General features: G+C 34.2%; 1 protein-coding gene across 4 annotated transcripts in view; it reads left to right on the top strand.

Annotated features, from left to right (window-relative positions):
- Positions 1–26,444, top strand: part of mrj (DnaJ heat shock protein family (Hsp40) member B6 mrj) — a 117,127-nt gene that overhangs the window by 58,743 nt on the left and 31,940 nt on the right. For 3 of the 4 annotated variants that reach the window (XM_089093414.1, XM_089093415.1, XM_089093418.1), the window contains 3 exons: positions 349–442; positions 12,460–12,569; positions 15,005–15,139. In XM_089093414.1, coding sequence (XP_088949540.1) covers positions 349–442; positions 12,460–12,569; positions 15,005–15,139 — 339 coding nt within the window. The remainder of the gene's footprint in view (positions 1–348; positions 443–12,459; positions 12,570–15,004; positions 15,140–26,444) is intronic. The other variant, XM_089093417.1, reaches the window with a different exon arrangement.

Below are 26,444 nucleotides of genomic sequence, written 5' to 3'. Positions count from 1 at the left end.
AGAGATAAATGTTAAAGTGGCATTTTACAGGAAAAAACGTCATGATTCAGACACACTAGAAATCAGTAGCCGGTTTTATTTTTATTAGGCCAATTTAAATAAAATAAGAAGATTTCGTCAATGACTCTTTTTCAAATAAAATTTAAACTTATTTTCTGTTGAAGCAAAACATGTTTATTAGATAAATAGGTTGTTGAAAAATGGCAACTATTTCTTGTACTCTTGTTTATCGTAAACAACGTTGATTTAATCTAAACATTATTTGTTACTATATTTAAGTTGACCTAGTATAAATTTGAAGCATTAAAACTACTACCGAAAAAGATGCCAAAATGTCATGTTTTCCAGGTCAAGAGAGACAAACCGCTAAGGAAAGCATGAGAGATTTTTACTCTATACTGGAGTTAACTAGAACCGCGTCTCAGGCAGATATTAAAAAATCGTAAGTTTGTTTAATCTTTTTATCACTTTTTTAGGTCATATCTGCCCATGGCTTGGCCCCCTTCCCACATCCGGGAAATGATTAAGGCTTATCTTCCCCTAGGATTATCCTCCCCCCCCCCTTGATGGATGGGGTCACCACGCATGGAAGGGCTGTCTGTAGAAAATTGGGTGTGGGATAATTCAATTAAAAGTTGAAAGTTCTAGTGCCCTTTTCAAGGACCAAAAGTGACTGAACGGCAACCAGCCTCCCTCCCGTTCCCTTTTCTACTAAACGCCCTCCCTGTATTCCTTATGGTGTTGGATCAAAATATCATATCTGCAATGTTCTGGAAACGGCTTTGGGGATGAAGCAGCTTAAAATTTCTGGGAGTTTTCGGGGAGAGAGTGAGCCTTGAATCATGAAGAGAAGAAGGGGTAGAGGGAAACTTTTTTAAGGTGTTTTGTCGAACCTCTGTTTTATGAGTCCATGGATTCTGGAGGGTCAAGTGGACTTTGAATTTGACTTGGGAGGAGGGGTAGAAATGAATTGAAAGAAACTATTAATTCAGGCAATCAAAATTATACCTAACTCGACCCCCCAAGCTGTTCCTGAGGTAATGGAGATGCGCTATTTTAATAACCTGGGTGCAAATTGTTTTTCTGTGGTCTACATCGCTAGATAGTTTTACCTAGGAATGAAGCGAAGGTGCATTACCTTTTAGGCAGACGAGCGAACTTTTTGCGCCAGGAAAATGTATACGTTGTTTTTGCAGATCATATTTACCCAATGGTTTCAAGGGCAACAAGGCTGCATTTTCAATAAGGGAGTCGCGTGGAAGTTTTCAAAATGAGGGATTGTAAACCTGGAAAATAGTTTCCTGGAAACTATTTGTATAGTTTCCTGGGATAACTTTTTGTATAGTTTCCAACTTTTGTATAGTTATTCAAACTTTTTGTATAGTTTCCTGGGAAACTAATTGTATAGTTTCCTATTTATATAGTTTCCTGGGATTGTAAACCTGGAAAAAGAGTTTTTAACCATGGAAAATAGACTGGGTATGACAGATTTTACACTCTGCAGCTTTTTGGCCTTATTTTGAACAAAATTGTTATTTTGAACACACACAAAATTGTTATTTTACAAAATTCATGAAAGAGGCCTTTTGCTTTGTTGCAATTTATTTTCTTAGTTAAAAATGGCCACTATAAATGTTTCATTTTAGTTCATTTTAGTTCTCTCACAATTCTACTGGGGCAAGAGAGGAGACACATCAATGACAACTAGGCACAAACTTGATTTTCCTTTTTATTTAGGGTGGGGGACACTAAAACAGGGGTTTATAATAGTCAAGGGTTTTCGACAAGAGTGATTACACTTTTTACTTTTATATTTTTTATTTATTTTAATTGGAGTGTTTCAGACTCTTTCAAAATTTTCATGTTTGAAGGATTTCGAACCCTTGTTTGAAATATTTAAGAATTTATAAGAATGTTTATTTTGCAATTATAAGTTACTGTTTAATTGAATCTGAAAGAAAGATAATATTTCTATATAAAAGTCAATTGGAAAATATTTGTCGCCAGACCGTATCCTTAAACTTCTGTTTGTAATTTTCGGCTACGGTAGGTTGTTCGCTCTTTACTAGAATGTAACAACTGCTGCAAGCATCATATGTTTAAGTTTCTTTTTAGATTTCTAATTAATTATTAATTATGTCTCTAAGTAATTTCTGAGACAAAACTGGCTAAGCATGGCAAAACGAAAAAAATCGTAAAGAAGAGAAAACGAGAATAATAACAGCTAGTGAAATATAGAAGAGAACTATGCGTATATTTCGGTTGAGACCTCCGGTCGACCGTCTTCAGAGACGTAGCTACAGTATTTTTATTGGGGGAGGTAGGGCAAGAGGGGGTGCTTTTGAAGTAGGTACTATTCAATCGGTATTGGAGAACAGTAACTATTTAACAAAGACGCTACTTGGTGAATTTAAAAACATTACGTAATACATTGTAAACAATAAACACACGTTAAACAATCATAAATATAAGTGCTGGTGCTTACTGCTTAGCTTTTACTAAAATTGTCAGCAATGAGCTGCTGTAGACGGCAGTAGTATGGCATAAACAAGATTTCGGGTGAGCGAAGGTAAATGCCATATACACTCGGTTTTTTTCAGCTAGATTCACCCCTAATACTGCAGTACATAACCCATTGTACATAAACCATGCAGTACATAAGTAATTTTGAATGGATTTTAATTTGTTGCACTAACTTATATAGGTGATGTATTTAAGTACTATTTTCTATTAAGTTGATTTGTTTTTGGGTTAGCCAATTTCTATTAATAAATTGCTTTGATATCAGCGGGTAACATAAAGTCGAAACAAAAATCGTAGTCAGCGCAATAGCGCTGTCTAAGTAGAGATACCGGACAAGTCACCACAGATTGTGTAACATTATATAGCAGCCTATTCCCTATATTTAAATAGTGACCACATTTTAAATCTAAATGTGTTCAAAACGTTAAAGTTAGAATTATTAACTTATCCGTTGGGCATTGTTTGACAAAGGATATCCAGAAAATCTGAACAATTCTTGACATCACTGAGGCAGAAACCTTTAATTAATTAAAAATTGCCAGGGATGTCACTTGGAAGGGAAAATCTACTCCTCGAGTTTTAAAATTACCTTCCCCTTTGTATATTAAAAAAAAAAAAAATGAATTGTAAAAATTACGCAAAAGTTTTTCTCATGTAAATCAGGGTATAGGGGGTATACATTTCGGAGGGGGTCGTCCTGAATATCGTTTTTATATCTATAATTCCCTTCACAAGCAAAGCTCGGTCTCCTAGTGCTGCATGATAAAGATCATGTAGCAAAAACTCAAGAGTTCCCTAGCCCCCCAGATCTCGGGGGGGGGGAGTGTTGTAAGATGTTCACTGGGGGTAAGTGTTGTAAGAAATTCCCCGAGGGTATCTAAGGTTTTCATGGAAGGGGTTGTTGTATAAACTTCGGATTGGGCCCGCTCGATTAGAAATCGAAAGTTCTGGTTCCCATTTTAAGAGTCAAAAGTGATCGGAGGGCAACTATTGCCCCCCCCCCCCACGCGCTTTTTCTCCAATGAATTCTTTCGAAATTTTGTGATAGCCGTTTTGTTCAAAATACTCCATATATCATATAACAATGCCTTTGGGGTTGACACAGCCCCGCAAAGCCCGGGGTCAAGGGTTGAAAGTTGTTTCCCGAGGGCAAACAAGGTTTTATGGAAGGGAATGGTCATATAAACTTTGGAGGAGACTCATTGAATTGGCAATTGGAAGTTCTAGTTCCCCAATTTAAGAGCCAGAAGCAATCAGATGGCAACAGCCCCCCCCCCCCATTAACTTTTTTCCCCAAATTGTTCCGATTGAAAATTTGAGATATCCATTATTTTCAATTTAGTCCAAAGGTTATATAACAATGCCTTCGGAGTTGATACAACCCCCAGAGCCCTGGGGCGAGGGTTGTAAGTTATGCCCCGGGGGAATGTAAGGTTTCCATGGAAAAGGTGGCCGTATAAACGATCGATGAGGCTCATTTGATTGGAAATTGGAAATTATATTTTTCTTTTAAAGAGTTGAAAGTGATCGGAGAGCAATAGTCCCCCACGCCCCGTTTTCCCCAAATACATCCAATTTAACTTTTGAGATAGCCATTTTGTTCAAAATAGTTCAAAGATCTTATAGCAATGCCTTTAGGATTGACAAAACCCCAGAGCCCGGGACAAGGGTTGTAAGATGTGTCTCAGGCACATATCAGGTTTATATGGAAGTTTTGGTTGTATAAACTTTGGAGGAACCATATTTTATTGAACTGGAAGTTTTAGCTCGTTTTTAAGAGTCAGAAGTGGTCGGAGGGCAACCAGCCCTCCCCCCCCCCATATGGCCTCTTTTACCCAAATGTATCGAATCGAAATTTTTAGATGACCATCTTGTTCTAAATAGTCCACATGTCAAATAGATATGGTTCCGAGTTCATATGAGGCACCTCTTATCGAAAGTTTCAAAACATAGACCTAAGACGCTTGTTTGAGGCTTAGGTTTCCCTCCTTCACGTTAGAGGATCCGTTGGCCAACATCGAAGATAAGGGTATGCAACTATGCGATACTCAATCCCCGTAAGCTTTTATTGGATAACTGTTCTATAAAAAAAAATCCCTTTTACGGAACCCATCTATGTTTAGGGACAAATGGCATGCCACACAATATAGCCTCTGAAACTAGAAGGAAGCTATATCTTTTATGCTACACATAAAAAAAATATGTCTCTGCAATAGAAGGAGAGCTATCACTTTGCAGCACCCTTATTACAGGCTTAGTCTGAAAATATTCACGGCAATGAAGAAAGGTTCGAGATTAATCTTACCCCCCCCCCCTTCTTAAACCTCTTTTTGTATTTTTCTCAAGGCCCAATGAGGGTTAGAAAATTGGAGCATAAAAACTTGCTTTTTGGGGTTTCAGACTCTCCCTCTTCTTCTACACACCACGATAATTGATTTAATCAAGCCGTGAATGAATCAGCTAAGGAAAATAAAACTTTACGTAAGCTTTATGGACTACTTGCATCTTCAGGAAAAATGCGCCACTTCGCAGCATTACTGCCTCTGAAACTGGGAAGCTCAAAATGTAGTTTTTTTTTAAATTGAAATTGATTCGGTATCTCAGAATTTTCAGTCGAGACTTCAGGCCCCTCCCCCACCTAACTTCAGGCTCCTCCCCCTTCATTTCTTTTGCTAATTAATCCAATTAGTTTTCCAAAATAATGCGGTCCGTTTACTTTGCAATAAATTTTATAGTGATTCTGTGACATTGGAGTATAGAAGACAAAAAATTGTACCAGCTGCTGGCTTACGGGATTTTTATCACCAGTTATTTATGTTTAAGTATAGTAATAATAATTTACCTTTATGCTTCTGAGGCATGTTACAGGTTAGGTCTGATTGCCACAATTATAATACTCGAACAAGTAAGGCACTGTCTGCTCCAATTGCCATCCCCAAAAGGTCTAAGTTCTCCTTTGTTTATCGAGGAATAAAATTATGGAGTAGTAATGATATGACGGTTAATGACTCAGGAAGGTTTGAAGAACTTAGAAATGAAGTTAAGGAAAAAATTATTCTAATTATGAGTTTTAAGTTATTATTTGTCATTTTATTTGTATTTTATTTATACATTTATGGACTTGTAATAATATGATAATTAATGATATAAAACGGTTTGAAAAAATTTAGAAATAAAGTCAAGGAAAAAATGTATCCTATTGATAACCCACTGAGCCGTGAACAACCCGTGAACGAGCCGTGAACACGGGTTGTTCTCGTTTAGTGCATCAAGCGTTTTCACCAAGCGGGTTCTCGAGGAAAACACGGGGTTGAAACTTCGAACCCACTGAAACTAGACGAAAAACTAGAAACTTGAAACTAGACGAGACCAACCCGTGTTCGAACCCACTGAGCCTGAAAACGCGGCTCAGGACACATGCAAGAAAGACTGCATTGACATCTCAAAGTCGGTATTGATAAACAGGTTTCCGCTGCATAGTGAGATATTGCTCAGTCCGTGACACAGATTTAAGCTTTAGTTTATTGGGGTTTAGGGGGACTAAAAGGTAGCTAGGTTAGGTTACGTATCTAATATTTGCTATGCTTTACCCCCACCCCGTAATATGCAAATATATAGCCCAAATTTGTTCATTAACTCTTATATTTTCATCCTGTTTTTTTTTTCATTAGCATTAACCAAATTTCCCTTCTCGCATGTGTCCTGTATTTGAAAAGAGTACCGTTTTTCGATCATTTTAAATCGATTGAGTATCTTAGAATTTTTCACTAGATATTGGTCTCACTCTCCTTGGGCCAAATTATTGTTTTGTGCCTCAAAGTGACAGAAAATGCCAATTCGCTGTTGCACAATCTCTTCTAGTGCCTTTGAAAAAGGCACTAGAATTTTCAATTTACGGTCAAATGATCTCCCTTCCGGTATTTTCAGACCATTATTTAAATGCGATCACTTCTGGGGAAAAATCAACAACAAATAAATACGGATGGACAATATGGACTCCATGATTATGCTTTTCGGAACAAAGGCAAATATTGCATTTTTCTCAGATAAAGGCTTGAAAGCTCTGCAATATTTTCCGATAGGCTGAATTTGAAGATGTAATGTTTATCAAGATGTTTATCACCACCCTTCTTTGGGGGTGTTCTCACCTTTTACGAAGATCAGACAAATTTTCTTAGACTCATTAATTTTGATAGGTAACTATAAAATTGTTTGAGTAATAAATAAAAATGTAAAATGTAGCATTACATTAAAAATCTCTTTTTGATGTATATATTGTTGTCAGAACTCCTTCTTTTGGAGGTCCGGGTATTATTATCACAAGTTGCTCCTTACTTACAGTTCGTAACCACGATCTCTTTGATCAACAAGAGTCAAATGAAGCTTTTAAATTCTTGTCTATTAATGGTTAATTTCACATGGACTGCATATATTTTTATGGACAAGATACGTCCCCACAGTACAAGGCCTCAGAGACTGTAGGGTTTATACAAGGCCCCTTGATAGTTTGAAATCATGATTTTAACTTATCCAAAGCAAAATTTTTGTTTGGGAAACGAAGAACACGCAGTAAAAAAGGGAGTAAAATCCACTGAATAATATAAAAGGCAAACATGTAAATTGTCCTTGGACTTTTATCTACCTTTTCCTTTTTTTCCGCTGACGATAGTTGATCAGAGGTCTCGGCCACAATTTGTTTCTCTTTTTTTTCACTGGCCGGGAACTATCTCGTTTTCTTTGTTGTCCAATGTTTTCGAATGTTGTCATCTTTATCCAGTTTGGTCTCAGATACTGTTTAGTCTAATAAATTAATTTTTTCCTAGATTGCACTTCATTTTGTTTGGGGGAGGGGAGAGGTGAATCCACAAAAAAAAAAAAATCAAATGTGAAGAACTTTTGACTGGTAGATTGAAACTGAGTAAGTTTAACAAAAATGGAATCAGCGTGTATAGCTGTTGTTTCCAAGCCTTGTTTTCGATTCCTTTTCAAACCTCTTTGTATGTCCTTCACTGCCGTGTTGAGTCTGATTAAACAAAACAAATCATTTTCGATAAAAGTATGGAGGGATCCTTGATAAATTTAATATAATTTTTTTCTAAAAAAGCAGGACTCTCCTCAACCCCCCTATCCACCTGTAATACTAAAGTGCGTGAACTTGTATTCTAAATTATCCGGTTAAAAAAAAAACGTAACATAATTTATATTTGAGTAAATATAGGGCTGAAATCTCCGTTCTAGAGTTATGAAACATACCGAGTTTAGTCATGTGATTTCGTCAAGGACATTCTTTTTTCAGAGGTCGTTTCTCCTTTTTGTAAAATTACACACGTTGTCTTATGCTAGACACTTACAACATATAATTTTAAACAGGATAAATTTTACATATTTGGAGTGAACATATATAATCTATATATATATATATATATATATATCAGGGCCGTATCCAGGATTTTTGTTCAGGGGGGGTTTTACTAATTTTTTACTTTTTTTTGGGGGGGGGGTTACTAATTTTTGACTCAGTTTTCGACTAATTTTACTGATTTTTACCTAGGTTTTACTGATTTTCGACTTATTTTCGACTCGGCCAAAAATTTCGGGGGAGGGGGGTTCCAACCTGGTAACCCCCCCCCCTGGATACGGCCTTGATATATATATATATATATATATATATATATATATATATATATATATATATATATATATATATATATATATATATATATATATATATATATATATATATATATATATATATATATATATATATATATATATATATATATATATATATATATATATATATATATATATATATATATATATATATATATATATATACATATATATATATACATATATACATATATATATATATACATATATATATATTTGTTATTTTTCAAATCTCTTTAGTCTACATGCCGTACCATGGACGATTTCATTATGCAAAAGATTTTCGAACAAAATTAAGGGCAATTTTAAACATAACAATGGGTCTTATTTTGTAAAAGTATAATTTCATTACCACCACCACCTCCTCCTCCACTTATTACGCTAAAGTACCGCTTTTACGGTAAATAAAACTCGACGATTACTCCAAGCTAAACTTCAGAAGCAATGTTTTCTCACGAAAAGTAAAGAGCGAACTTAAAAGCTGGAAAAAAGAAATTGTTATGAATCAACATCTGAAACATAAAACATACAAAAGTCACGATAAACAATGAAGTCAAGCGTAAAACCAGCAAAAACTGCCGCAAATAAGTCGTGCTGTCTGCCCCCCAAACTGAAAACCATTATTATATTACCCATTCTCTTAGAGTAGGACAAACCTGGTTTCAGATCCAAAGATGTTGCATGCTTTTAAGCAAGAATTTAAACTATGAATTGCAATTGAAGCCATACAAAAAAGAAAACCTAACCTGTTCCTAAAATTGGATATCTACTATGATAAATCTAACTATTTCTGGATTGCATGCAACCGGCAGAGATTCCTGTTGATGTTATCATTTTACTAAACTACACTAATTACTTTAACGTGCTTATATGGTATGCCATACCAGAATAGGACCGTCGCTAAAGCTTTCCTACCAGCTGAATCAAATGCTAGACTATAATCTATATAAATCAATGAAATTAGGCCAAAAGGGAAATCCTTTAAGCAAAGGCATCTGGGGAAAATATCCTCCGTCCTTCCCAAAGCGAAACTGTTTTTTACTTAAATTTACTTAGAGCATCTCTTAGTCTAGTTAGCATAGTCATGCTAATTAATTTGCTTTCTAAGGAATTTTTTTTTAATTGCTAAAAACTTCACTTTTATCAAGAGTCCCGTTCAAAATTTTCAGTACATCATCTCTAACTTTGTATCCACTGTACTTGAAAAAATTTTTTATACTATCAACTCCTGAAACCCTATTATTTTTTAATCTTTTCTGTACTTTCGCTGACTGATTCTCACTATATAATTGTTCTCTCAACAAAATTGTTGAGAATTGCCTCTTCATTTTCTATATCATATTTTGCAACTAGGTCACGGTTATCATGTTTTCAGGATATTCTAGTCATATTTCATAAACGTTTTCTTTATTACTATTTAAGATATCTCTTAACTATTACAAGTTCGGAGTAACTACCTCCCATCAGCTCCTTAACAAGCCAATACAATATCTTACTATTATGCTGCATGGCTACATCTTCCAGATCCTGTGCTTTTTTGTCCTTAGCCTCTATTTCAAATTTTCTTAACTCACTCTTTAATGTCTCTTCCCCTTCCCTTACTTTTCTTCATTCTCATTAGATCACTCAAGAACTTCTTATGCAAAACCTTTCTTTCTTCTACAAAACCCTTTCAAGCTTTATTGGTAATATTTCTATCTACTTTTCTAACTTTCCCACCTAAGACATCTTCTACTTTGCTTGTTTTCTAAAGTCACTCCGCGCATTTTCTGCACTTATAAATTATATTCTCCAGTTTCATATCCACCTGTTTTTTGGAATTTACTCTCCAGTATGGATTTCTGTGATTCCATTTTTCCGTACCCAGGATTCACATGGGTTTTTTAATCACTGAATAAAATGGCATATTTTTACCTGGGTTCTTTTGTTTCTCTAACTGTATGTAAAATTCGTGAAGTCCCTAATGTCACCGTCAACTGGTTCAGCTTCATATGCAACTGTATATCTCTGATACCTTGCACTTTTTAATCGTAAAGTCGGCATTTAGAATTCTGTAGGCAAGGCCTCCCCAGCGTAAACAAAACTTGGAAGATTTCTGATTCACTCCACATGCCCCATCCTTCCTACCTGAATAAATGAATTCTTGTCACCTAGTTTTCCTTTTTCCAGCCTATGAGATGACCTTCCGAAAGACTTCATAAAGTCTAATACAAAACGTCTGCTTCACAAATGCAGGCAATGCAAGACCAATAACGTATTGTCGAGTCTGCACAAAGTACTTGAGCCAGCTTTCAACCGGACAGTAAGAACTCTCCAAACCTTTAGTTGCGGGGCGGTTTTGTCCAAGCTTTGGCCAATCTTGGTCACATCGTGTCGTTCAGCACCTGGTAGTATACTCCAGTCAACAGTGGTGACTCCCTGCACAGTATTGACACTGCTAACTACAAACAGCTAACTTTCCCAATCTTGTATTTTAGGAATATCATTCTTGAAATATATGCTTCTCTTTATCGGTTGTTTCGACTTTTTTTGAACGTTGAAATATGACTGAAAATCATTATAGTCAAATCAAAATTGCTTCAAAAAACAAGCTGAACCAACAGTTCAATATTCCATCAGAATTGGTAATTTTAGTCTCTGAATGGACCAATTCAAGCAAGCCTCAATATGAAACCTTGGTTTTTACTAAAATAAAGTACACAGATTGAAGATTTAACGTTAAATGTTAATCTTTAAAGAATATTTTAATCTTTTAAAATCTCCTGATCAAGTAACTATTCAACTTGAAGTCAATTATGTATAAACAGCCTGATAACGAAAATGAACAACCGTGATATGTTATTATGTCCCTCATAACATTAGCCATCGTTAGGTTTGCACAAAGGACGCTTTGGGTGGTTTTTAATAAAGTTATTTGAGTCGTAATTGCTCGACTGATACTTCTTATTTATGAGTCTTAGAAAAAAATATTTCAAAACCGCAGAAACCCCAAATCTGAGATTGTATCCTTCAGTGGATCCAATAAAAAAGTTAGAATTTAATTTTAGATGTCTGGCCATTGAAAAGGGTGTATTATTGTCACGAGTTTAAATGAAGCTGTTTCTTTTTTTTTATAATTAACCATCTGTATGTTTGTCCCTGTGTTGTTCAACTTTTTCTCTCGTTTTCAAGTGCAGAAATTAATCAGGCACGTAATGTGAAGAAACGCAAAACGGATGAATGAAAACAAAATGTTGGAATGACAATGAACAGTTGTAGAAATATTGTTAAATACCTTTCGCAGCTTGTAGCAGCCTAAAGCTAAAGTGGATACCGCAGATCCACTCTAGCTGCATACAAACAGAATGTATTTCTGTTGACCAATAAATGTTTCACTTATCAAAGTGAAACATCGACGCTTAGCGTTAGGACAGTTCTTTTCTCGCCGAATGAATAAATTAATTTTGCACGCTGGAATATTAAGATCATTATACGGTAACTTATTTTACAATAAGAAGGTGACCACACAATTCCCCATCTGAAATCCCCGCCAGTTAGAATTATGAGATGAGTTTCCAATTTGCACAAAAACCAAAATTTTTGTTTTTGCAGAAGCTAATAACAATCGCAAGGTTAAGACTATCTTTACCCAGCACGTAATAAGCACAACTTTTACAATGGCATTGGGTTTCTACCGAAGTTGGTATTTAAGAGATTTGAAGTCACTAATTACAAATATAGAGATTAAATCACAATGTGAACTTTTTGAATCAACACGTTGTAAAAAACCTACATTTTCACAAATGCTCTCCAATCATTCCAACTTTGGTGGAGGTTAAATATCCTTGGTGAAACATGTACTTGCTTGTGTCTTGTCTCTGGAATTTTATATTCCGATATACGTAAGTCTCATCAACAACTTCGTAGGTTCTTAGTATAACTAGTGGAAGTTGGAAGTCATGTTTTATGTGACTCAAATTATTATTTCTGCCTCGTATTGGAAAATAGTGACTGCAAAAACCTTCTAATGCTAGTTTTTGTGAAATCAACACCATTTGCGAAATATGTACTTACTATGTTTTGTTTAAGGACAGACACATTGTAAATTTAGCCTCAGAATACTCTTCAATGACCTCAAAAATCTAAAAGTTGGACTTCAGTGCAAGTCGGAATCCCGAATCTCGTGATTCTGCTCCTTATTTATTTATAAATGTTGTTGCAATTTTTTAATGTTTTCATTGGAAAGGAATGGAAGTATTCAGAGAAACTTATGATTAATTTTAGGTACCGTCGTTTGGCTTTGAAATGGCATCCTGATAAAAATCCAGATAATCAGGAAGAAGCTACTATTCGTTTTAAAGAGATTTCAGAAGCTTATGAAGTTCTTATTGATGGTAAGTTCTAATTTTGTTTTTAATTATCTCAAAACTTTACTAGTTTCAAAACTAAGAATGTCCTAGCTGGCAAGAGATGGAGATCTGTCTTCTGAAATAAAACTGTTTCTTTATGAAAACGAAAAGTTATTCTAAGTCATAGATCGGCCCCAGTGCTCCAGAAATATTGGACTCTCAGTTTGTGTTTACACTGTCTTCTAAATATTTTATTTTTTGCTCAGTTAATAATTATGTTTTCGGTGATTAAATCTTTGTCCTGTTTTTTTTTTTTAGAACGTGCTATATCGAACAAAAGTTTTATCTGTTGAATACTCCGAGCAGAGAAAACAGTTATTTGTCACATAAATTTGCCATCACTATGCGATCACATAAGTAGCTCGTATCCACTAGGGTTTGAAGAGCTCCTTGAGATTATCTGTACTGGAAGTGACTACCGCAGCTGTGTTTTTATCTTTAATTTTCTATATGGATGTGGTCTGTTTTTTAAACATCTCCTATCTCCGTCCAGTCAAAATTTCGCTCGTAATTTCTTTCTTCGATCCATCGCTCTCTTTTGAGAAGTAGGAGAAGACAATATAAGTAACGACTACGCTTTTCAGACAGGAAAGTGTTTGCCTAATAGCCTAAAGGAGAGGGCCAAAGGATAGGGGTGTCAGTTAACTAAAATGGAGAGGGAGCTAAGGACTTTTTTTCATTAAAAAAATTAAGATAAAAAAAGGTATATTTTTCTAAATCCAGGGACAATTCTATTCTTAAAATGTCATATTTCATTTTTAATCCTTGCGATAAAAGAGTTGCTGCCTCATGCCCAGAGAAGCGCTTTTGGGAATTCTGATTCGATTGGGAGTAGTTGTTAGTCGTTAGTCAGAATTAAGATTTCTCTTGTAATTTCATTTCTGTCTTTAATCTAGATTTATACTTACACAATGCATATAAAAAATGAATCTACACATTAAAAGTATAGCAGTCGATTTGTTGCCGCTATACAGTCAGAGAAACAATGAGTAAAACATTTGTTTTGTCACTCCTTAACTCTACTCTTACGAAAAAAAACAACACAGATCAAGTTTTTCAACTAAAATTAAGGAGCAACTTTAAAACTTAAAAGGAACAGAAATTACTCCGTATATGAAGGGGGCTGCCCCTTCATATACTTCTTATTCAAATTCAATAGCCTGTGTTTCAGGAATCGTTCTTAAAGAATTGGGAGCTGGGAACTTTTAAATTGGAGAATTGCGAACTTTTAAAGAAAAGTTTAACTATAGCGTTTAACTTTGTTTTAATGTTGCTCCTTACTTTGGGTTGAAAAAACCCTTTTTTTAAAATTAAATTTCTGGCCTTTTTTCAAGTCGTGCTGGGAAATCCACCCCCCCCCCCCTGTTTAAGCTTCTCCATGGAAAATATCCCGGAAATAAATACTATATGTAAACAATGGAAAAATTGGATAACTTGCAGTTCTTCCGCTATTTTTAGAAAATGTGTCAAATTTTCTCAGGCTCATATTTTTGATGGGCAACATTAGACTTCGTGCATTTTATTTATTTGGAATCAGCATAAAAACAATCCTTTATATATATTAATTGTTATCAAAATTCCTTTTTTTAGAGTTTTGGTTACTGTTGGACCGAGTGCTTCTTACTTACAGTTCGTTGCCATGAATTGTTTGATAATCATGCTGTTACTCTACTCCCCAGTCTTGATTTTCCATTATATTATGCAACAGAGTAATAGAAGCTTTACTTGTGAAAGACGCTGTGACTCAAATCTGCTTCTTACTGTACTAGTAGTCCCTTCTAATGAACCAATCAGGTCTAGAAATAAATTAAGTTATCTGTTTAGCCAGAGCTTGCATTTCCATGTTATTCTAGATTGGTCGCTGTATATTATTTAGTGTTAAGTTAAGCGGTTTTAAAAAAGCAAGGAGTAATACAATTGTGTTACCAAAATACGGTACCAGAATAATGAAATTTTACTTTTTGACAGGGAAATACAGTAATTTACCTCTTCCCTTTGAAATGCTTTATTACTTGAACACTCCGTTGATTATAATTTAGATTTACTGCCATTTCAGACTTCGTTATTTGTGCTAATGTTAACTCAATACGACTAAGGAAAATTCGTCGGATCCGTTTTCTTACTGTAAACTTTATTTGGAGATAAATATAAATTTGGAAGCAATGCAAGATACAATCTTTTTTCTTTTCTGAAGTATACCGGTTTATCTGTCATTTTATGGTTCATCAATGAAAACAACTGAAGACCTCATAACAATAAATTAGATTTTAGTTCCATTTAAATTAGTATGTTTGAAATGTGTCAGTAACTATTCTTAACATTTGAATTTCTCTTTGGCTTTTCCTTATGATTTAATGCTTTTTCTTTCGTATTGTGTTGCTTTTTTTCTATTATTTGTCTGCCTTTTGTTTTTTTATTAGATAAAAAGCGGCGTTTTTATGATCAGCACCTAAATCAATACGCTGAAGCCAAGAACCGGTCAACAACTAGTGGCTCACGCTTTCCAAGAACGTTTTCTTTTCATGGATTTTCGGATGCTTTTCGCAAAACTTTTGGTAGCTTATTCTTCATCTGTGCATGGCCTTTTGTTAATGTTCATTCTAAACCAATGCATGTTAACCCTTGGTTCACGCAGGTCCGTTTTTCATGCAAAACGGACCATGGATGACGGATGCAGCAAAAACCGGCCAAACCAAGTCGATCCCGTGCATCCGTTAAAGCGCAAAAGATATAAATGGGAATAAGCAAAATCATTCGCAAGCTTAGCCTTTTGTGTGCTGCTTTTATAACCAAATAACTTACATCAGGATTTACGTAATCACGATGTTTATATATCCTGACTTACATCTTACAGCTAAGGCCTATTTTCACGAGAATGGCAGCTGAACTCATATTCCTCTCCTTCCTCCCTTCCTTGTGGAAACAACCAGTGTGGAAGTATCCAGTTCTACCCTGGTTTCAAGAAAGAATATAACTTGAGCTTTTCGTCAAGTTCAACAGGAGATGGATAAGAGGAGGATGGAAGGAAAAACATACTTTAGTTGAACAAATCCAGCCTGAATCCACAGGTTAACGTGGATGGCTAACTTCCATGTCTCTCTCATCCTTGCGAAAATGGACCCTAAATATCTTATCGTTACCATCATCTTTTAACTTTAAACTAGATTTTTTACTGCATGTGTTTTAATTGATGGTTTAAGATATTTTAATTTAACACATATGTCGATTCGTCATAGCAAAGGAACGAGCGTCAGATAACGCATGGATCACAGAAAGTGTGTATTTTTAGGGAACACGCCTCTGTGTGAAGACAGAGTAAAGTCTTTTTTGCTGCATGCTTTTTGTCTGGAGTCTGCGTCATGCCATCTTGTCCCTTGCTAAAGATGACAGACCGGTAAAACAGTCTTGTCCTTTCAAACGGATAATTGGTCTGGATTTGTACATGTATAATATTGTACATATATACATATATATATATATATATATATATATATATATATATATATATATATATATATATATATATATATATATATATATATATATATATATATATATATATATATAGAATATATAGAAAAGGTCGTACTATTTGTGTTTCAGTCCTGTTATCACATTTATGAAAACTGTTATTTCTTGAAGAAATGAAAAGTGGGGTGGGGGGGGGGGCTATTTCTGAACCACCTAGGTGTATTATAATTCATTTATTTGCTGAAAAATGCACCTGATTCTCTGACATGTGCCACCGTCCAAGAGTATTAGACATCATTTCTATTCTCCAAAATCTACCTGCTTCTCTGACACACTACAGTCTGGTTTCAAATATGATATCATCATAACAGGAACGCTTCACCGTTTTTACTGATATTAAAAGGAAAAAAAGAATTTCAACTAAAAGTAAGGAGCAACATTAAAACTTAAAAACGAACATAAATTATTTCGTATATGAGTGGAGCTTTCCCCTCCTTTCCCCTCGCTCTTTAGGCTAAAGTCTTAAAGCTCTTTAAAAATACTTCTTTAAATATAAGAGCCTTGTGTTTGAGTAGTCTTTCCTAAAGAATCAGAACAAAAAGTCAAAGTTTAAGTGGGAGAAACCAAAAAAGAGACAAAGTAGCCTTATTCTTGGGATTCCTCCTTATCTTGGGAATTTTTCGTATCCTCCTCGTGTACAGTCATTTGGTCTTACAATCTTTTGAATAGTACATTTTTTTATGCTTAATAGGAAAAGTTAGCTGTAAAATGGTATAGAAGGGAGAGACAGAGTGAACGACTGAAGTCTATAGTTGGTACGAGTTTTCAAAAGTGGTTTTTAGCTTCTGTTGTCCGTCTCCTTATAGACATTTTACAAATTTGACTTATTCATTGGTGGCTTTTTACTTGATCTTATTTTCGAAAATATGGACCCCTTATGACTCAAAACATGAATTATTTTGATATCTTTTAACTTAATTGTAGCTTTTTGCTGTATTTCATTTCTTAATTCTTTTGTCTAAGAATCTTAGTTAAGAATATCTCTCAATTACTAATTTTTCTTGAAGTCCTCTTTGACCGTAATATATCAATGCAATACATAAACATCAGAAGTGTAAGTGTAGTAAAACCAGGTTTCAGACATAAAACTTGATTGCTAAAATAAAAATACTGAGAGAAATTGCACATTTTCTCGCGAACTCCTTAGATCCTTCTCTACATTTGTCTTTTTTTCTGTTTTTGATGCACTTCTTTATTAACTTTGCTTTTTTATTTGTACGGAAACAGGCACGTTAAGATAACTTGGTTTGGGGTGAGACTACTAGAAAATAAATTAAAAATTTATACTTGTCTATTATATAAAACACTCGAGAAGTGAAGTTTGGTAAATGCTAATGAAATAAAACAAAATAGTGAAAACTACCACAAAGAATAATGGAAGGGGGCCACCCAGAGCGCGTAACCTAAAATAGCCTAACCTGAACAAAATACCAACTAAATATTTAATTAAAAAAAAAAGCTATAATGTGGTTTCTCAACGAGTCGGAAGGTTATTGTCTGGTATAGACAGCGTGAAAAACCGGGTATTCGTAATATAAGTTCTCGAGTGTGTTTTATATTTTAGACAAGTACCGAAAATTTTCAAGGTCATCTCCATAATGTTTGTATGAATCACCTCCTTTGTTTTTTGTCTTTTTTCTCCTTGTAATGGTTTTGTCCCCTCCCAACTTCCTCTACAAAATTAGTGTCTGATTTTCTTTAAACGGTACATAGTAAATCGACAAAGGACGTGTACCAATCAACAAGGTACAGTTGGACTTTGTGCGCATTTAAGTAAATCTGGTGTTATGCTTTTAAACCCAATTTTGGTTAGTAAAAGACCTGGTAGTTTTCTATCACGTTTGATCTTCTAAGACTGTGTTCATAATACGACATTGAATAGGGAACGACATGGCTCTCTTTTTCTCTCTCTCTCTCATTTCTTCAAGCAAAACTGCTACTTTTAATTATCAAATCTCTTATTCTTGACCAAACTATTGAAATTTTTACATCGTAGGTTTTTTTTTTGTCAACTACAGGTCTCGTGGCAACAGTTTGTCAAATAGTAACATGGGTATTAATCGCTTCCGGTTTTATGCAATCAGAAATGGTTAGATATGTCATTCAAGATGTCCAATTTAGGAACAGTACTGTAGGTTTTTTCTTTTTTTCGTGTGTGTATGCCTTCAGTCTTCAATTTATTAGTTTAATTCGGCTTTATGCTAAGAAGCAGCTAAATCTTGGGATTTGAAACCTGTTTGGCTATGCAGTGTAAGATGATGGATGATAAAAAAGTTGTTTTCTCTGAACAATTGAATAAAAAAAAAAACTTTTCAAATGAAAGTAAAGGTCAAGATTAAAATGAACAGAAATTATTCTGTATGCGGCTGACCCTTAAAAAAGGCAGGTCCCTTCCTTAGCCCTCCTCCTTCCTTACGCTTAAGTTCGAATTTGTGTCCACTTTGCTATAAGAGATACTCCTAAAATACAAGGGTGATTGAAATGGAATAAAAAAATATTTTCATAATATCCCAACAATGGAAGAGCTGATTGATGTGCATTCGTTCGACTAATTCAGTTAAAATGTTTAGAAGACAATCGGTTGCAATCATAAATGCTTTCACCACAGCCCTGTAAAACATGAGTGCAAAGAGGAAAGAGCGTCAGCGCATTCGAACGGAAATTCCGTTCGAATGAGATATTCTAGGACCAATGGTTCAATGCGATCACCCCTGAAAAAATAACAACAAATAAACACACATTCATGATTGTTCATGTCGGCAAAAATGAAAAAATCGCTCATTTTTGCAGAAAGGGTCCAACTCGGAAAATTGTAATAAAAATGCACATAAATTTTTTTTTTATGCTTCAGTTTTCCTATAAGACTAATATGTTTTGCCACCTTAGTAGGGAGGCCCCAATAGATACAACGGGGAACGTGTGCTGCCATCTATAATCAAGTCTACCGCTGACAGGTTGTAATTTATTCAAGGATTATTGATCCACTAACGGGTCAATTACACCTTTTTCGATTTATTTGTTGTTTCAAGGTCGATTTATTTGTTGTTTCTAAGCGTAATGACTCCGGGACGAACTTTGCACATGCGCATTGACTGATTCTAACGGGGCAATGTATTGATCGACTAGAGGGGAATTAGTTTTTGAGAAATTAATTTACATAATCTGACAGTGAATTATAGATCAACGAAGGGGAATTAAGAAACAATATGGCTTCTCCGATGTTTAGTGACAGAGATAAATTCATATTCTATTTTTAAATATGGCTTCTCTGGTCTTTAGGTCAGAGAGATAAATTGATATTCTATCGAAGCCATAATAGTGTAAGTAGGAACACCTTAGATATTTTTTCAGAAACTCAAGACGGATTGAATATATTTAACGCGGTAAATGGTTTCTTGGGAATTTCAGATTTGACAACGCAGGGATGCCGAAACAAAGGAACATGCAGAAATTACTTTTAGGGGATTATTTGGGCGAAACAGTTTGAGACATTTTAGAAGATGATTTAGGCGAAACTGTTTGAGACATTTTATAAGATGATTTGGGGTAAAACTCTGTGGTCATTATAATAAACAAGTTCCATTTGACCAGTGTTGTAAGGTCCCCTACCCTAAACACAAAGGGCCCCGCCCCTCCTCCCCCCCCCATCAAAGGTCCCCAAAGGGCCCCCTCCTCCCGGACCCCCACAAATGCCCCCGGGCCCCCACAAATGCACCCGGGCCCCCAAAGGGCCCCTCCTACCGGGCCCCCAAAGGGCCCCTCCTCCTGGGCCCCCAAAGGGCCCCTCTCCCCGAGCCCCCAAAGGCTACTGGGCCCCCCCAAAGGGCTCCTTCCCACGGGGCCCCAAAGGCCCCCCATTTTTTTAATAAGTTTTTTTTGTGCACTTGAGACACAGAAGGGCCCCCCATCACACTCAAATCCCCCAACACCCACACCCCAACACCAAGCAATACTTTTCAAAGGCTTTATTATATCTTTTCAGAACCAGTTCTTTACGTAATGTCATTCCTAAACCAATTTTACAACTTGAAATACTCATCTTTTTCACCCAAAACTTTACTTTACGACATTTTGAACAACCCAACACCAAGAAATACTTTGTAAAGGCTTTATTATATCTTTTCAGAACAAGTTCTTTACGTAATGTCCCTCATAAACCAATTTTACAAGTTAAAGTACTCATCCTTTTCACCCACAAATTTACTTTACAACTTTTTTGCAAACCACAACATCAAGCAAGGTTCCACTTTAATTCTGATATTTTTCCCAAAGTCATAAAAAATTTAAAGTTCTGTTCCAAATTTTTCCATAGAAGATAGAAAAAAGTTATACTTTGACCGTGAATATTCACCATGAAGATAAGGAGTTACACTTTAATTCTGAGTTTTCTGGAAGAAGTGCAAAATGTTCAAGTTCTCTTCTGAATTTTCTTAAAGAAGAGAAAAATTTAGCTTCATTCTGAAATTTACCCAAGAAAATGAAAAAAAGGTTCCACTTCAGTTTTTAATTTCTCAAAGACATAAAAAATTTAAAGTTCTGTTCTGAATTTTCTTAAAGAAGAGAAAGGGTTAACTCAATTCTGAAATTTACCCAAGAAAATGAAAAAAAGCTTCCACTTCAGTTTTTAATTTCTCAAAGACATAAAAAGTTTAAAGTTCTGTTCGAAGTTTTTCCATAGAAGATAGGAAAAGTCATACTATGATTGTGAATATTTTCCATGAAGATAAAAAATCTTGACATTAATTCTAAATTTTCTCAATGAAGTGAAGAAAAGTTCAAGTTCTCTTCTGAATTTTCTCAATGAAAAAGAAATTAGTTACAAATCAATTCAAATTTTTTCCATGAAATATAAAATGTTACACTTCAGTTCTGAATTTTCTCAAAGAGATTAAAAAATTTGAAGATCTGTTCTAAATTTTTCATAGAAGATAGAAAAAGTTATACCTTAATTGTGAATATTTTCAATGAAGATAAAAAGCTCCACTTTAATTCCAAATTTTCTCAATGAAGTGAAGAAAAGTTAGCTCACTTCTGAATTTTACCAAATAAAGTTCAGAAGAGAACTTGAACTTTCCCCCACTTCGTTGAGAAAATTTAGAATAAAAGTGGAACTTTTTATCTTCATGGAAAATATTCACAACTATGGTATAACTTTTTCTATCTTCTACTGGAAAATTTAGAATAAAACTTTAGTTTTTTATGTCTTTAGGGAATTAAGAACTGAAGTGGAAACTTTTTATTTTTTCTGGAGAAATTAGAATTGAAGTGTGTTCTTTGGTAAAATTCAGAATTGAGCTAACTTTTCACGATCAGAGTATTACTTTTTCTATCTTCTATGAAAAATTTGGAACAGTACTTTAAATTTTTTCATCTCTTTGAGAAATTAAAAACTGAAGTGGAAGCTTTTTTTTCATTTTCTTTGGTAAAATTCAGAATTGAGTTAACTTTTTCTCTTCTTTAAGAAAACTCAGAAGAGAACTTGAAAATTTTGGACTTCTTCGAGAAAACTCAGAATTAAAGTTTAGCTCCTTATCGTCAAGGTGAATATTCACGATCAAAGTATAACTTTTTTCTATCTTCTGAGAAAAATTTGGAAGAGAACTTTAAATTTTTCATCTCTTTGAGAAAAAACGGAATTAAAATAAAGAAAATTTATAATTAAAATGAAACTTTTTATCTTCATGGAAAATATTCACAATCATAGTATAACTTTTCCTATCTTCTATGGAAAAATTTAGAACAGAGCTTAAAATTTTTTATGTTTTTGAGAAATTAAGAACTGAAGTGGAAGCATTTTTATTTTCTTTGGTAAATTTCAGAATTAAGCTACCTTTTTCTTTTCTGTAAGAAAATTCAGAGGAGAACTTGAACATTTTGCACTTCTTCGAGAAAACCCAGAATTAAAGTGGAGCTCCTTATCTTCATGGCGAATATTCACGATCAAAATATAACTTTTTTCTATCTTCTACGAAAAATTTGGAACAGAAATTGAATTTTTCTTCACTTCTTTGAGAAAATATGTAATTAAAGCTGAACTTTTTTTCTTCTAGTAGGAAAAATACAGAATCGATGTATCTATGGTAAAATTTAGAACAGAACTTTAAATTTTTTCATCTCTTTGAGAAAAATCTGAAGTGAAATTATAAAAATTTAGAATAAGAGTGAAACTTGTAATCTTCGTGGAAAATATACACCATCATAGTATAAATTTTCCTATCTTCAACGGAAAAATTTAGAACAGAACTTCATATTTGTACGTTATTTGGGAAATTATGAAGTGAAGTGGAACCTTTTTATTTCTTGAAAAAATAAAATTGATCCGTAAATTCTTTGGTAATTCTGAATTGAGCAAACTTTTCACAATCAGTGTATAACTTTTTCTATCTTCTATGAAAAATTTGGAACAGTACTTTAAATTTTTTCATCTCTCAGAAAAATCAGAACTGAAGCTGAACTTTTTAAATATTCTTTGGAAAAAAATAGAATTGATCTGTTACTAATTTCTTTTGCATTGAGAAAGTTCAGAAGAGAACTTGAACTTTCCCCCACTTCATTGAGAAAATTTAGAATAAAAGTGGAACGTTTTATCTTCATGGAAAATATTCAAAATCATAGTATAACTTTTCCTATCTTCTAGAGAAAAATTTGGAACGGAACTTTAAATTATTTGTCTTTGGGGAATTAAGAACTGAAGTGGAAGCTTTCTATTTTCTTGCAAAAATTAGAATTGATGTGTAAGTTCTTTGGTAAAATTCAGAATTGAGCTAACTTTTCTTCACTTCATTGAGAAAATTTAGAATTAAAGTTGAGCTTTTTATCTTCATTGAATATATTCACAACTATGGTTAAAATTAGAATTGATCTGTAACTAATTTCTTTTTCATTGAGAAAATTCAGAAGAGAACTTGAACTTTTCTTCACTTCATTGAGAAAATTTAGAATTAATTTGAAGCTTTTTTATCTTCATGGAAAATGTTCAAAATAGTTTGACTTTTCCTATGTTCAATGGAAAAACTCTGAACAGAACTTTAAATTTTTTTATGTCTTTGAGAAGTTAAAAACTGAAGTCGAACCTTTTTTTCATTTTCTTGGGTAAATTTCAGAATTTAGCTAACTTTTTCTCTTCTTTAAGAAAATTCCGAACAGAATTTTAAATTGTTTATGTCTTTGAGAAATTAAGAACTGAAGTGGAAGATTTTTCATTTTCTTGGGTAAATTTCAGAATTGAGCTAGCTTTTTCTCTTCTTTAAGAAAATTCAGAAGAGAACTTGAATATTTTGCACTTCTTCCAGAAAACTCAGAAGTAAAGTGGAGCTCCTTATCTTCAAAGTGAATAGTCAAGATCAAAGTATAACTTTTTTCTATCTTCTATGGAAAAATTTGGAACAGAGCTTTAATTTATTTATGACTCTGGGAAAAATATCAGAATTAAAGTGGAACCTTGCTTGATGTTGTGGTGTGCAAAAAAGTTGTAAAGTAAATTTGTGGGTGAAAAGGATGAGTAATTCAATTTGTAAAATTGGTTTATGAGGGACATTACGTAAAGAACTTGTTCTGAAAAGATATAATAAAGCCTTTGAAAAGTATTGCTTGGTGTTGGGGTGTTCAAAATGTCGTAAAGTAAAGTTGTGGGTGAAAAAGATGAATATTTCAAGTTGTAAAATTGGTTTAGGAATGACATTACGTAACTTGTTCTGAAAAGATATAATAAAGCCTTTTGAAAAGTATTGCTTGGTGTGGGGGCGTTCAAAAAGTATAAAGTAAAGTTGTGTGTGAAAGGGATGAGTACTTCAAGTTGTAAAATTGGTTTAGGAAGGACATTACGTAAAGAACTTGTTCTGAAAAGATATAATCAAGCCCTTTGAAAAGTATTGCTTGATGTTGGGGTGTGCAAAAGTCGTAAAGTAAAGTTGTGGGTGAAAAGATGAGTACTTCAAGTTGTAAAATTGGCTTAGGAAGGACATTACGTTTAGAACTTGTTCTGAAATAATATAATAAAGCCTTTTGAAAAGTATTGTTTGGTGTTGGGATGTTCAAAAAGACGAAAAGTAAAGTTGTGGGTGAAAAAGATGAGTACTTCAAGTTGTCAAATTGGTTTAGGAAGGACATTACGTAAAGAACTTTTTCTGAAAAGATATAATAAAGCCTTTTAAAAGTATTGCTTGGTGTTGGGGTATGCAAAAAATTCGTAAAGTAAAGTTGTGTGTGAAAAGGATGAGTACTTAAGGTTGTAAAATTGGTTTAGGAAGGACATTACGTAAATAATTTGTTCTGAAAAGATATAATAAAGCCTTTTGAAAGTATTGCTTGGTGTTGGGGTATGCAAAAAGTCTTAAAGTAAAGTTGTGTGTGAAAAAGATGAGTATTTCAAGTTGTAAAATTGGTTTAGGAGGGACATTACGTAAAGAACTTGTTCTGAAAAGATATAATAAAGCATTTTGAATTTATTGCATGGTGTTGGGGTATGCAAAAAGTCGTGAAGTAAAGTTGTGTGTGAAAAAGATGAGTACTTCAAGTTGTAAAACTTGTTTAGAAAGGACATTCTTTAAAGAGCTTGCTCCGAAAAGACATAAAAAAACCTTTTGAAGAGTATTGTCTGGTTCTGCGATGTGCAAAAAGCGTAAAGCAAAGTTGTGTGTGAAAAAGATGAGTACTTCAAGTTATAAAATAGATTTAGGAGAGATATTACGCAAAGAACTTATTCTGAAAAGATATAATAAAGCCTTTTGAAATGTATTGCTTGGTGTTGGGGTATGCAAAAAGTCTTAAAGTAAAGTTGTGTGTGAAAAAGATGAGTACTTCAAGTTGTAAAATTGGTTTAGGAGGGACATTACGTAAAGAACTTGTTCTGAAAAGATATAATAAAGCATTTTGAATTTATTGCATGGTGTTGGGGTATGCAAAAAGTCATGAAGTAAAGTTGTGTGTGAAAAAGATGAGTACTTCAAGTTGTAAAATTGATTTAGGAGGGACATTCCGTAAAGAGCTTGTTCTGAAAAATATAATAAAACCTTTTGAAAAGTATTGTTTGGTGTTGGGATGTTTAAAACGCTGTAAAGCATATTTGTGTGTGAAAAAGATGAGTACTTCAAGTTGTAAAATAGATTTAAGAGGGACATTGCGTAAAGAACTTGTTCTGAAAAGATATAATAATGCCCATTGAAAAGTATTGTTTAGTGTTGGGATATTCAAAACGCTGTAAAGTAAAGTTGTGTGTGAAAAAAGGTGAGTACTTCAAGTTGTAAAATTGGTTTAGGAAGGACATTACGTAAAGAACTTGTTCTGAAAAGATATAATAAAGCCTTTTGAAAAGTATTGCTTGGTGTTGGGGTGTTCAAAAAGCTGTAAAGTAAAGTTGTGGTGAAAAAGATGAGTACTTTAAGTTGTAAAATTGGTTTAGGAAAGACATTACGCAAAGAACTTGTTCTGAAAAGATATAATAAAGCCTTTTGAAAAGTATTGCTTGGTTTTGGGGTATGCAAAAAGCTGTAAAGTAAAGTTGTGGGTGAAAAAGATGAGTACTTCAAGTTATAAACTTGGTTTAGGAAGGACATTACGCAAAGAACTTGTTCTGCAAAGATATAATAACGCCTTTTGAAAAGTATTGTTTGGTTTTGGGATATTCAAAAAGCTGTAAAGTAAAGTTGTGTGTGAAAAAGATGAGTACTTCAAGTTATAAAATTGGTTTAGGAAGGACATTACGTAAAGAACTTGTTCTGAAAAGATATAATAATGCCCTTTGAAAAGTATTGCTTGGTGTTGGGATATTCAAAACGCTGTAAAGTTGTTTGTGAAGAGGGTGAGTACTTCAGGTTGTAAAATTGGTTTAGGAAGGACATTACGTAAAGAACTTGTTCTGGAATGATATACTAAAGCCTTTTGTAAAGTATTGCTTGGTGTTGGGCTATGCAAAAAGCTGTAAAGTAAAGTTGTGGGTGAAAAGGATGAGTACTTCAAGTTGCAAAATTGGTTTAAGAAGGACATTACGTACAGAACTTGTTCTGAAAAGATATAATAAAGCCTTTTGAAAAGTATTGCTTGGTGTTGGGGTATGCAAAAAGCCGTAAAGTAAAGTTGCGGGTGAAAAAGGTGAGTACTTCAAGTTGTAAAATTGGTTTAGGAAGGACATTACGTAAAGAAATTGTTCTGAAAAGATATATTCGGGGGGGGGCAAAAAGTTGAGGGTGATAGGGGGCCCTTCTGTCTCAAGTGCGCAAAAAAAACTTTAACAAAATGGGGGCTTTTGGGGACCCGAGGGGCGGGGGCCCTTTGGGAGCCCGGGGGGATGCCCTTTTGGGGCCCGGGGGCCTTGGGGAGGGAGGGGGGGCC

Source organism: Artemia sp. Qi Xiang Cuo, chromosome 8 (assembly GCF_049724085.1).
Source record: "Artemia sp. Qi Xiang Cuo chromosome 8, ASM4972408v1, whole genome shotgun sequence".
Taxonomy (NCBI): Eukaryota; Metazoa; Arthropoda; class Branchiopoda; order Anostraca; family Artemiidae; genus Artemia; species Artemia sp. Qi Xiang Cuo.
The sequence above is the reverse complement of the archived record's forward strand: the minus strand, read 5'-3'. Positions and strand labels throughout refer to the sequence as shown.